The following is a 12710-nucleotide window of genomic DNA, read 5'->3' as shown; positions in this document are numbered from 1 at the left end:
GTTTTATGCCATCAGAGTGGGTTTTATGCAGTTTTGAATAAGTTGTTACGTTCCGTATTCACTGTCTTCTCACCTCGGTGTGTTTCTGGATCCAAGGAACCACCCATTGGCTCAATCGTGCTCTTACCAAGTAACAGTACGCTATCTGTACATATCTGTTGACACTATTAATTACCTGGAATTATCTTGCCATTATATCCCTAACTACATAGTCTGTGCCTGTGCACTTGTCTCCACTTCACCTGATGAAGGAGCAGTGCCCCAAAAGCCTGTGATTTCAACTAAACCTGTTGGACTATAACCTGGTGCCGTGTGACGTCTAACATGAGCAATACTTGGTGTGTGGCGTATTACAAACCCGCCAAAAATCCTGATCCCAGGGAAGGCCTATTCATTGGCTAGTTTCCCCATCATTTCCATAATATCCACCTCAATTGTCAATTCAGAAGAATATATTACATTAGTGTAGCTGATGGAATATTTATTTAAATTTCTTATCTTTAATTATCATAGTTATCATACACAGTGACAGTGTATTCGTCTTCCAGTGATTCATGGAAAAAAATGTAGAATTTTTATGATAGAGAAACAGAGTATTTGTCTCATAATGTCTACGCCAGACAAAGATGAACCAGCCAGCCTAATCCCATTCTCCAGCATTTGGTCTACAGTCTTGCAGGTTATAGCACTGGTTATCCAGGCACCTTTTAAGTGAATTGCGGTTGTCTGTCTGTTCTATCCTTCTGGGCAGCCAGTTCCAGACATCTAGGGTGAAAAATATGTATTCTCATCTCCCTTTTAACCTTTCTGCCGATCACTTTAAATCCGTGCTCCTCAAATTGCAGACCTGTCTGCTGAGGTAAACAGACACTTTCCATCCATTTGATCAAGGCCCTTCACAATTTCCTACATCCGAATTGAATCTCACCTCTGCCTTTTCTGTTGCCAGGACAAGTCCAGCCTATCCAATCTTTCCTGACTGCTTTACTTTTCCCGGCATCATCTTCCTAAATCTCCTCTGGTCACCCTATTACAGGAAAGATGCGGAGGCTTTGGAGAGTGTGCAAAGAAGGTTTACCAGGATGCTGCCTGGGCTTGTCTTCCAAAGAGAGGTGGACTAAGCTCAGACTTTTCTCTCCGGTACAATTCTGGTACAATTCCATCCTTTTAGTGATGACCAAAAATGCACATTGTGCACAAGATTAGCCCGAACTAACGATGTATAGAGTTCCAGCATAACATCACAGTTCTAAATACCATGGCTAAAATAGGAAAGGATTCAATCTACATTCTTAATGATCTTTTCAATCTGTCCTAATACCTTCAGGGAGTTGTGGGCATTCTCTCCAAGGTCCCTGTCAGTGTTCTCCCAGTTAATGTCTGTTCCTTTTGCCTGTTTGACCTCCTCCTGTGTATCACTGCACATTTCGCTGGGTTGAATTCCATTTGCCAATTTTATCCTCGTCAGATCAGTCTGTTGATGTTTTCCTGCAGTCAAATGCTATCTGTCTTACTTATCAACTATGTGACCAATTTTGTTGTGTCACCTGCAAGCAATTTAACCACACCCCTTATATTTATAAACAAATCATTAATATACTCTACAAAAAACAGAGACCTTGAGTACTGGGTGCTGAAGAATCCCACTGGAAAAGGCTTCCAATTCAAAAGCACCCATAAACATTTTGTTTCCTGCCACTAAGCCAACATCATATCCATACCTGGAATATGAAATTACAGATGTACATATGTTACCCATGGTACAAAGGATCCAGATTTGAACAAAGCCATCAGCAGAGGAGATCGGCAAATTTCATAGAACATCGAACTTAGAACACAGAACATAGAAAAGTACAGCACAGAACAGGCCCTTTGGCCCACCATGTTTTGCCGAGGATTAGCCCCAAACTAAAATCAAATAAGCTAACCAAGCACCCCTCAATTAACTGCTGTCCATGTGCATGTCCAGCAGTCACTTAAATGTCCCTAATGACTCTGCTTCCACCACCACCACTGGTATCGCATTCCATGCATTCACAACTCTCTGCATAAAGAACTTACCTCTGATGTCTCCTCTATACTTTCCTCATAAGACCTTAAAACTATGACCCCTCATGGCAGTCAATCCTGCCCTGGGGAAAAGTGTCTGGTTATCGACTCTATCTATGCCCCTCATTACCTTGTGCACCTCGATCAGGTCAACTCTCTTCCACCTCCTCTCCGGAGAGAAAAGTCTGAGCTTAGTCCACCTCTCTTCGGAAGACAAGCCCTGTAGTCCAGGCAGCATCCTGGTAAACCTTCTTTGCACACTCTCCAAAGCCTCCGCATCTTTCCTGTAATAGGGTGACCAGAACTAGACACAGTGTTCCAAGTGTGGTCTCACCAAGGTTTTGTAGAGATGCAGCAAAACCTCACGGATCTTAAACTCGACTCCCCAGTTAATAAAAGCCAAGAGACCATATGCTTTCTGAACAACCCTATCCACTTGTTGGCAACATTGAGGGATCTATGCATTTGAACACCAAGATAGCACTATTCCTCCAAACTGCCAAGAATCTTGTCTTTAATCCTATATTCAGCATTCAAATTGGACCTTTCAAATTGCATCACTTTGCATTTATCCAGGTTGAACTCCATCTGCCATTTCTCAGCTCAGCTCTGCATCCTGTCAATTTTGCGCTGCAGCCTGCAACAGGCCTCGATGCTATCAATGGTACCTCCAACCATCGTGTCATCAGCAAATTTACAAACCCAGCCCTCAACCTCCTCATCCAAGTCATTCATAAGAACTACAAAGAGCAGAGGCTCGAGAACAGAGTGGGACACCACTCACCACTGACCTCTCTACCTTCTGTCAGCCAACCAATCTGAATCCAGAGAACCAAATCTCCCTGTATCCCATACCTCCTGACTTTGAGTGAGCTGGCCAAGGGGAACCTTATCAATTGCCTTGCTGAAGTCCATTTGCACCGCATCCACTGGTCAACATTCATCAACCTGTCTCGTCACCTCCTCAAAGAACTCAATACAATTTGTGAGGCATGACTTGCCCCTCACAAAGCCATACTGACTACTTTTAATCACGCCATGCTTTTCCAAATAGTCATCAATCCTATCCCTGAGAATTCTTTCCAAAACCTTGCTGAATACAGACCTAAGACTGACCGGTGTGTAATTGCCAGCAATTTCCCTATTACCCTTCTTGAAAAGAGGCATAACATTCGCCTCCCTCCAATCCTCCTCCACGAATCCCATGGAGAATGAGGAAGCAAAGATCGTCACCAGCTCTTTAGCAACCTCCTTTCTTACTTCCTACAGCAAACTAGGATAAATCTGGTCTGGCCGTGGGGATTATCAATCTTATTGTTTGCCAAAGTTTCCAACACGTCAACTTCCTCAATCTCGATCTGTTCAAGCCTGTTTCCTGGCTCCTCAAAGTTCTAATTCACAACAAGGTCCCTTTACTTAGTGAAAACTGAAGTAAAAAAAAAATTTTGCACTTCCCCTGTCTGCTCAGACTCCATGCACAAGTTCTCCAATTTATCCCCGACCAGCCCTTCCTTCTCCCTGATCATTCTCTTATTCCTCACATATGAGTAAAATGCCTTTGGGTTCTTTCTAATGCTTCCCACCAAGTCTTTCTCATGCCCCCTCCTGGCTCTCCTCACTCCATTTTTGAGCACCTTTCTATTAAGCCTGTAATCCTCTAAAGCTGTGCTAGATCCTTGCTTCCTCCACCTTACGTAAGCTGCCTTCTTCCTTTTGACGAGAAACTCTTCTGTTCTTGTCATCCAACGCTCTCTAATCTTAACCCTTCTTGCCTGTCTTAGAGAAACAAATTTATGCATCACTCGCAACAACTGCCCCTTAAACAGTTTCCATATGTTTGTTGTGCCCTTTCTGTGGAACAATTGTTCCCAATCTCTACTTTCCAACTTCTCTCTGACAAAGGGGCGGCACGGTGGCTCAGTGGTTAGCACTGCTGCCTCACAGCGACAGGGACCCAGGTTCAATTCCAGCCTTGGGCAACTGTCTGTGTGGAGTTTGCACATTCTCCCCGTGTCTGTGTGGATTTCCTCCGGGTGCTCCAGTTTCCTCCCACAGTCCAAAGATGTACAGGTTGCAAATTGGCCATGCTAAATTGCCCATAGTGTTAGGTGCATTCGTCCGGTGAAAATGTAGGCGTGTCGGTGTGGACTTGTTGGGCCAAAGGGCCTGTTTCCACACTGTAGGGAATTTAATCTCATCAAATGTCATAATTTCCTTTCCCTCAATTAAACATCTTCCCATGGTAACTGCTCCTTCCCTCTCCATGGCTATGGTAAATGTGAGGCAGTTGTGGTCACTGTCACCAAAGGGTTCTCCCACCGTGAGATCTGACACCTGTTGAGTACCAAATCATTGTTGAGCACCAAATCATTGTCGAGCATCAAATCCAAGATGGCTTCCCCCCTCATCAGCCTGTCTACATACTGAGTAAGGAAACCCTCCTGAACACACCTGACAAAACCGCTCCATCCACCAGTAGCAGAACAACCTGTGCAATATTAAAATGTTGAAGCAGTGGGAAGGTTGCCAGTCCAGTCCCTCAGTGTATTAACAGCAGTAGGGATGATTTGACTTTCAAGACAATGAATCTCTGCCTTTGTGCTTAGTGATAGAATGATTTGTGATTATTTTACCTTTTTGTGTGCTTGCTTGACTGGTCAACAGACTAACCTGAAAGCATGATCTTCATTTTTGTTTTACTTTCAAAGTAGATGGTTCTTTTTCATGAGTTGTTCAGTACACTGTATTTTATTATGATTCAGATTCACAATTCCTGGAATAGCATCCATTCAAATGATAAAAGAAATATCAGCTGCATTCAAGATTACAAAATGATTTTCCATAAACTTCCCTCTTACCAAATTCCACTTGGGAACGAACTGATTTGTAAATGGTTTGTAAAATCATGTGATTATAATGATTTTACTGAATGTAAAGCTGTCAGAGCAATTGTGTGTCTTTCACTTCAATTCTTCCTGATGATGATGTTGAGACTTCTGTTTGTTATGAAGGTGTAGAGGCACTGTACCTTTTAAGAGAGTTGAAAAGCTAGCAAGGACATATCACAGAGAATCTGGAACAAGGTAACAATGTAACACTTGGTCGAAACAGTTAACATCAGATAGGTTGCCATGAAACAAAATTAAATTTAACTTCAGCCAATCAGTTTAATGTCCCAAGATACCAAAATTCAATCAAATTTGCATTTAGTATTTTGATAGTATTAAAACCAATGAAGCAATCCAATGTTTTTGAGTATAAAACTGGACATTTTGAACACTTAGGGGACAACTGCCAAAGACCAACAAATGTAGAAGCGGACTGCTAGTTGAAGAGCTCTCTGATACTTGTCAGGTACCTGTCTGTCTGTGGGGAGTTTGTGAAGCAGAACATCTAAGCTGAGTTGGAGAAAATCTACAAAGGAGAATCGGCAAAGCTGACTGGTTTTGAATCATGCTTCTCTTTTGTAAATCTTAATCGGGTTTTTTTTATTGGTCTCATATTGTAGAGTCGGAGGTAAATTATAGGTTAAAGAGAAATGTGTTGCAAATACTTGTTGGTTATATTATTCTTTGTTGGAATTAAAGAGTAAAGATTTTAATCTTTATGTTAAATAGTGATCGTTCTTTGCCTCCGGAATTTTAACAGATAACAGCACGGGGCGAATGTTGTCTGCATTGATAGTTTAAATTAGCAGAGTGGTTTACCCTGTGTGACAACACATTCCCTTGACCATCACAACTACCAGCAACACAATAGATGAAACACTGGCTTAGACTGATTCCCAGATGGAGCAGAGGCAAACCATTCACTCACAACATTGCTACTCAGCTGTGAGGATTCCTTATGTCAGTTGAATTTTATGAACAGCACATACCTGTTCTGTTTTCCAATTCTCCTCATACTTGCTAACTTACTTTGGGAAATTTCTCATTTTGAATTATCATAGATTCTGCAAGTGAGCCAAATTAATAACTAACTGTTTCATAATGTTTTAATTTCCACAGATTGGACAGCACTGAATTCTTATTCACACAAGTACCTATGAAAATGAAGAAACTGGCATGAATTCAAGTTATTTTCCTAAAAGCTTGATCTGAGTTTAAAATTTGTGACTATAATGACTGTTTGAAAGAAACACCATATCAGACCAATGATATGTCTTTGTGCTTCAGCTCTTCCCGATGATGATCACCAGCCTGCCAATCCTTCTACCGTCCCAACGACAATCAACGCAATAAATGAACCAACAGCTCAGGCCTCCCAGAAAACAGATGATGCAGAGGCAAGCCATTTGACCCCACAACCACTTGGCAAGAGTGAGTATTCGTTGCGTCAATTGAATTTCAGGGACAGCATGTACCTATTCCGTTTTCCAATTCCCCTTGTACATGCTAAATTACTTTGCGAACATATCTTTTTTGAATCTTTAGAACTATAAGATCTATGAATAGTCCATTTCATTCTGAGTCCTGATTTCATATTGAACTAGAATGAGGTTGTTCTGAATCATAACTCCTATTATTCATCTTGGTTCCATAGCCCTGAACACCCTTGTCCAATGAAAAGCTCTCAATCTTAATTTTGGAATTTTCAATTATTGACCTAGCCTGAACCACATTTTTCGGGAGACATTTCTTGATTTCTTGTCCCTTTCTGTGAAGAAGTACTTCCTGACATTACCTTGACATAACCTGACTGTAATTTTAAGGCTAATTGATCTGTTCTTCACAGTGAACATTGTCCATACTGATACTTTTGTAATGGAACTTGGATCAATGCATTAAGGCATGTGTTCCATCTTGCTTTAATCTGGCAGTTATTACTTTAGATCAGGTAGAGTAAGTGGGAGTTCTATAGCTTTAGCCTCTAGTATTACATATGTAGCAATGTTTGGAGTGAAAAGAATTATGAATTGTTTCATAAATATGCAGATTCATTTCAATCCAGAATTAATTTGAATGCAATGTTTCACTACAATAACAGAGATCCCAATACTTAAAATAATTAATAAATTGGAATGTTTCCGACAGTATATTAATGACCATTACACCTGATGGTACGACACGTTCTAATTAATTGCATGTTTCATTAACGCAAGTTTGTTGTTACACAGATTGACGAATTGGGGACAGTGTTTCTAAGATGCAAACTTTAAAAATGTTTCTTGGCTGCAATATGATTAGATTACCAACACTAGACGCGCTGTTTCTAATGCACTATTTTTCTATAAGATGGGGTTGCACAAGAACACAACCATCACATTGTAGAAGAAGTATCTGTTAGTAAATTGAGACATATAAGTGAAAATAATCTGAAATATGAAAGCTTAAAATGTAAATTAGGAAAGACATATATATGTAGATCAGGAACAGGAAAGTGATCACATGGGTACCTGCATAAGGGCCTCAGGACCTTAGGTGGATTAAATAGTCTGTAACCAAAAGAGAAAATGCTGGAAAATCTCAGCAGGTCTGGCAGTATCTGTAAGGAGAGAAAAAGAGCTGACGTTTCGCGTCTAACTGACCCTTTGACAAAGAGTCAGTTAGACTCTAAATATCAGCTCTTTTCTCTCCTTACAGATGCTGCTAGACCTGCTGACATTTTCTAGCATTTTCTCTTTTGGTTACAGATTCCAGCATCTGCAGTAATTTGCTTTTAAATAGTCTGCAACATTTAGATTTTTTTTATATCTATCTTAAGTTCATTGCAGTTAGCAGAGATTCTGCAAGTGAACCAAATTATAAACTGACTGTTTCACAATGTTTTAATTTCCAAACAGTGGGCAGCACCTTATTCTTATTCATACAAATACCTGGGTCCTTTTAGAAACTACATTATCCGAATGTTCACAGAAAAGAAGGATATTTTTGTCTTCTTTGATTTCTGTGGAGTCCAAATGAACAGGAATATTTCTACAGAGACACTGTGGGCTTCATTTTGCATCATCATGACTGTCTCACACCCATTGCCCTGCCCCCACAGAACCCACACACAGCATGAGTTCTAAATCCAATTTTGTTTGGAATTTAGGACAATGGCTTCACATTGTATCACTTGTGAAAATGATGAATCTGGCATGAATTAAAGTTATTTCCCTAAAGGCTTGATCTGAATTTTGTGATGATAATGACTGATTGAAAGAAAAACCATATCAGACCAGTTATGTGTCTTTGTGCTTCAGCTCTTCCCGATGATGATCACCAGCCTGCCAATCCTTCTACCGTCCCAACGACAATCAACGCAATAAATGAACCATCAACCCAGGCCTCCCAGAAAACAGATGATGCAGAGGCAAGCCATTTGACCCCACAACCACTTGGCAAGAGTGAGTATCCATTGCATCAGTTGAATATCAGGGACAGCACATGCCTATTCCATTTTCCAATTCCCCTTGTACATGCCAAATTACTTTACAAACATGCCTTTTTTGGATCTTTAGAACTATATGATCTATGAATTGTACCTTCCATCTCTCAGTCCTAATTTCACATTGAACCAGAACGAGGTTGTTCTGAATCATAACTCCTATTATTCATCTTGGTTCCATAGCCCTGAACACCCTTATCCAATGAAAAGCTCTCAATCTTAATTTTGGAATTTTCAATTATTGACCTCATCTGAATCACTGTTTTGGGGAGACATTTCTTGATTTCTTGCCTCCTTTCCTGAAGAAATGCTTCCTGACATTATCTTGACATAATCTGACAGTAATTTTAAGGCTAATCGATCTGTTCTTCACAGTGAACATTGTCCATACTGATACTTTGTAAAGGAAATTTGATCAATGAGTTAAGGCATTTGTTCCATCTTACTTTAATCTGGCAGCTATTCCTTTAGATCATGTAGAGTAAGTGGGAGTTGTATAGCCTTAGCCTTTAGAATTAGATATGTTGCAATGTTTGGAGTGAAAAGAATTATGAGTTGCTTCATAAATATGCTGAATCATTTCAATCCAGAATTAATTTGAATGCAGTGTTTCACTACAATCACAGAGATCCCAATACATAAAAATAATTAATAGATTGGAATGTTCCCAACAGAATATTATTGACCATTACACCTGAAGGTACGACAGGTTGTTCTGGTAAAATGCATGTTTCGTTAATGCAAATTTGTTGTTACACAGATTGATGAATTGGGGACAGTGTTTCTAAGATGCAAACTTTAAAAATGTTTCTTGGCTATAATGTGATTAGATTACCAACACTAGACATGCTGATTCTAATGCACTATTTTTCTATAAGATGGGGTTGCACAAGAACACAACCATCACGTTGTAGAAAAAGTACCTGTAGTGAATTGAGACATGCCAATGAAAATAATCTGAAATATGAAAGCTTAAATTAGAAAAGGCATATATGAGAACAGGAAGAATGATCATATGGGTACATGCAGAAGGGCCTCAGGACCTTAGGTGGATTAAATAGTCTGTAACATTCACATGTTCTTTTTTTAATATCTATGTTAAATTCAATGCAATTATCAGAGATTCTGCAAGTGAACCAAATTAAAAACTGACTGTTTCACAACATTCTAATTTCCAAACAGTGGACAGCACCTTATTCTTATTCCTACAAATACCTGGGTCCTTTTAGAAACTACATTATCTGAATGTTCACAGAAAGGAAGGATATTTTTGTCTTCTTTGATTTCTGTGGAGTCCAGATGAACAGGAATATTTCCACAGAGACACTGTGGGCTTCATTTTGCATCATCATGACTGTCTCGCACCAATTGCCTTGCCCCCACAGAACCCACACACAGCATGAGTTCTAAATCCAATTTTGTTTGGAATTTAGGACAATGGCTTCACATGGTATCACTTGTGAAAATAATGAAACTGGCATGAATTCAAGTTACTTCCCTAAAGGCTTGATCTAAATTTTGTGATGATGACGACTGTTTGGAAGAAAAACTATCTCAGAGCAATTATGTGTCTTTGTGCTTCAGCTCTTCCCGATGATGATCACCAGCCTGCCAATCCTTCTACTGTCCCAATGACAATCAATGCAATAAATGAACCATCAACTCAGGCCTCCCAGAAAACAGATGATGCAGAGGCAAGCCATTTGACCCCACAACCACTTGGCAAGAGTGAGTATCTGTTGCATCACTTGAATTTCAGGGACAGATTATGTCTATTCCATTTTCCAATTCTCCTTGTACGTGCTAAATTACTTTGCGAACATGCCTTTTTTGAATCTTTAGAACTATAAGATCTATGAATAGTCCATTTCATCTCTCAGTCCTGATTTCACATTGAACTAGGATGAGGTTGTTCTGAATCATAACTCCTATTATTCATCTTGGTTCCATAGCCCTGAACACCCTTATCCAATGAAAAACTCTCAATCTTAATTTTGGAATTTTCAATTATTGACCTCGTCTGAATCACTGTTTTGGGGAGACATTTCTCGATTTCTTGTCTCCTTTCTGTGAAGAAATGCTTCCTGACGTTATTTTGACATAATCTGACTGTAATTTTAAGGCTAATCGATCTGCTCTTCACAGTGAACATTGTCCATACTGATACTTTGTAATTCACACAAATGCCTGGGGCCTTTTAGGAACTATATTTTCCAAATGTTTACAGAAAGGAAGGATATTTGCGTCTTGTTTGATTTCTGTGGAGTCCAGATGAACAGGAATATTTCCACGAAGACACTGTGAGCTCGGGTCACTCTCCTTCATGTTGCATCATCATGGCATCTCGCACCCATTGCTATGACCCCACAGGACCCATACACAGCATGCTGCTTTCATGCAGAGGAGGTCCAGATCCAATTTTGTTTGGAATTTGGGACAATATTTTCACATTGTATCACTTGTGAAAATGAAGAAACTGGCACGAATTCAAATTATTTCCCGAAAAGCTTTATCTGAGTTTGTAAAATTTTGTGATTATAATGACTGATTGAAAGAAAAACCATATCAGAGCAATTGTGTGTCTTTGTGCTTCAGCTACTCCTGATGATGATCACCAGCCTGCCATTCCTTTTACTGTCTCAACTACAATTAACGCAATAAATGAAATAATTCCTCAGACAGACACCCGGAATACAGATGATGCAGAGGCAAGACGTTTCGATGATCCATTACATCATAACTGTGAGTATTCATTGCATCATTTGAATTCCATGGGCAGCATATGCCTGTTCTATTTTCCAATTCTCCTTGAATGTGCTAAATTACTTTGTGAACATTTCTTTTTTGAATCACTAGATCTATGATTAGTCCACTCCATCTCAGTCCTGATTTCATACTCAACTAGAACAAGGTTGTTCTGTATCATAACTCCTATTATTCACCTTGGTTCCATAACCCTGAACACCCTTATCCAATGAAATTTCAATCTTAATTTCAGAATTTTCAATTATTGACCTAGACGGAACCGCATTTTTGGGAAGACAATTCTAAATTTCTTGTCTCCTTCCTGTGAAGAAATGGTTTCTGACATTATCTTGTCATAGCCTGACTGTAATTTGAAGGCTACTCGATCTGTTCTACACAGTGAACATTGTAATGGAAATTGGATCAATGAGTTAAGACATGTGTTCCATCTTACTTTAATCTGGCAGCTATTCCTTTACATCAGATTCAGTAAGTGGGAGTTCTGTAGCCTTAGCCTTTAGTATTACATATGTTGTAATGTTTGGAGTGAAAGTAAATATTAGTTGCTCCATAAAAATGCTGAATCATTTTAATCCAGAATTAATTTGAATGCCATGTTTCATTACGTTAACAGAGATCCCAATACATAAAAATAATTAATAGATTGGAATGTTTGCTACGGAATATTAATGACCAGTACACCTAAAGGCATGATAAAATTCATGTTTCTCAATGCAAATATTCTGTAACACAAATTGATGAATTGGGGACAATGTTTCTAAAACGCAAACTTTTAAAACGTGTTCTGGCTATAATGTGATTCGATCACCAACACTTGAAACGCTGTTTCTAATGCACTGTTTTTCTATCAGATGGGGTTGCAAAAGAACACAACTGTTACATTATAGAAGAATTGAGGCGCATCAATGAAACTATTCTGAAATATGAAAGCTTAAAATCTAAAATGATTAGAACAGACATACATATAGAGTGGGAACGGGAAGAATAATCAATGGGTACCTGCATAAGGGCCTCAGGACTTTAGGTGGATTAAATAGTCTGGAACATTCACATGTTCTTTATATCATATCTATCTTAAGTTCAATACAAATATCACAGATTCTGCAAGGGAAGAAAAGTAATAGTTGTCTGTATTACAATGCTTTAATTTCCACAGAGTGTACAGAACCTTATTCTTATTCATAGAAATGTCTGGGACCTTTTGGAAATGACATTACCTGAATGTTTACATAAAGGAAGGACATTTGTGTCTTGTGTGATTTTTTTTTTTTGTGTGGAGTTCAGATGAATGGGAATATTTCCACAAAGACACTGTGGGTTAGGCTCAACTCCCCTTCACTTTGCATCATCATAATTGTCTCCCAACCATTGCTATGACCCCAGAGGACCCACACACAGCATGCTGCTTTCATGCAGATGAGTTCCAAATCCAATTTTTTTTAGGATTTTGGACAACAGCCTCACATTGTACCACTTGTGAAAAATGAAGAAACTGGCATGAATTTAAGTTTTTTGTTGAAAAGCTT

At 39.2% G+C, this 12710-nt stretch overlaps 1 protein-coding gene across 6 annotated transcripts in view; it reads left to right on the top strand.

The window, feature by feature from the left end:
• Positions 1-12710, top strand: part of LOC140467331 (uncharacterized) — a 118124-nt gene that overhangs the window by 74078 nt on the left and 31336 nt on the right. For 5 of the 6 annotated variants that reach the window (XM_072563612.1, XM_072563610.1, XM_072563611.1 and 2 more), the window contains 4 exons: positions 6225-6368; positions 8234-8377; positions 10003-10146; positions 11014-11160. In XM_072563612.1, coding sequence (XP_072419713.1) covers positions 6225-6368; positions 8234-8377; positions 10003-10146; positions 11014-11160 — 579 coding nt within the window. The remainder of the gene's footprint in view (positions 1-6224; positions 6369-8233; positions 8378-10002; positions 10147-11013; positions 11161-12710) is intronic. The other variant, XM_072563613.1, reaches the window with a different exon arrangement.

The sequence above is a fragment of the Chiloscyllium punctatum genome, chromosome 45 (assembly GCF_047496795.1).
Source record: "Chiloscyllium punctatum isolate Juve2018m chromosome 45, sChiPun1.3, whole genome shotgun sequence".
Taxonomy (NCBI): Eukaryota; Metazoa; Chordata; class Chondrichthyes; order Orectolobiformes; family Hemiscylliidae; genus Chiloscyllium; species Chiloscyllium punctatum.
The sequence above is the reverse complement of the archived record's forward strand: the minus strand, read 5'-3'. Positions and strand labels throughout refer to the sequence as shown.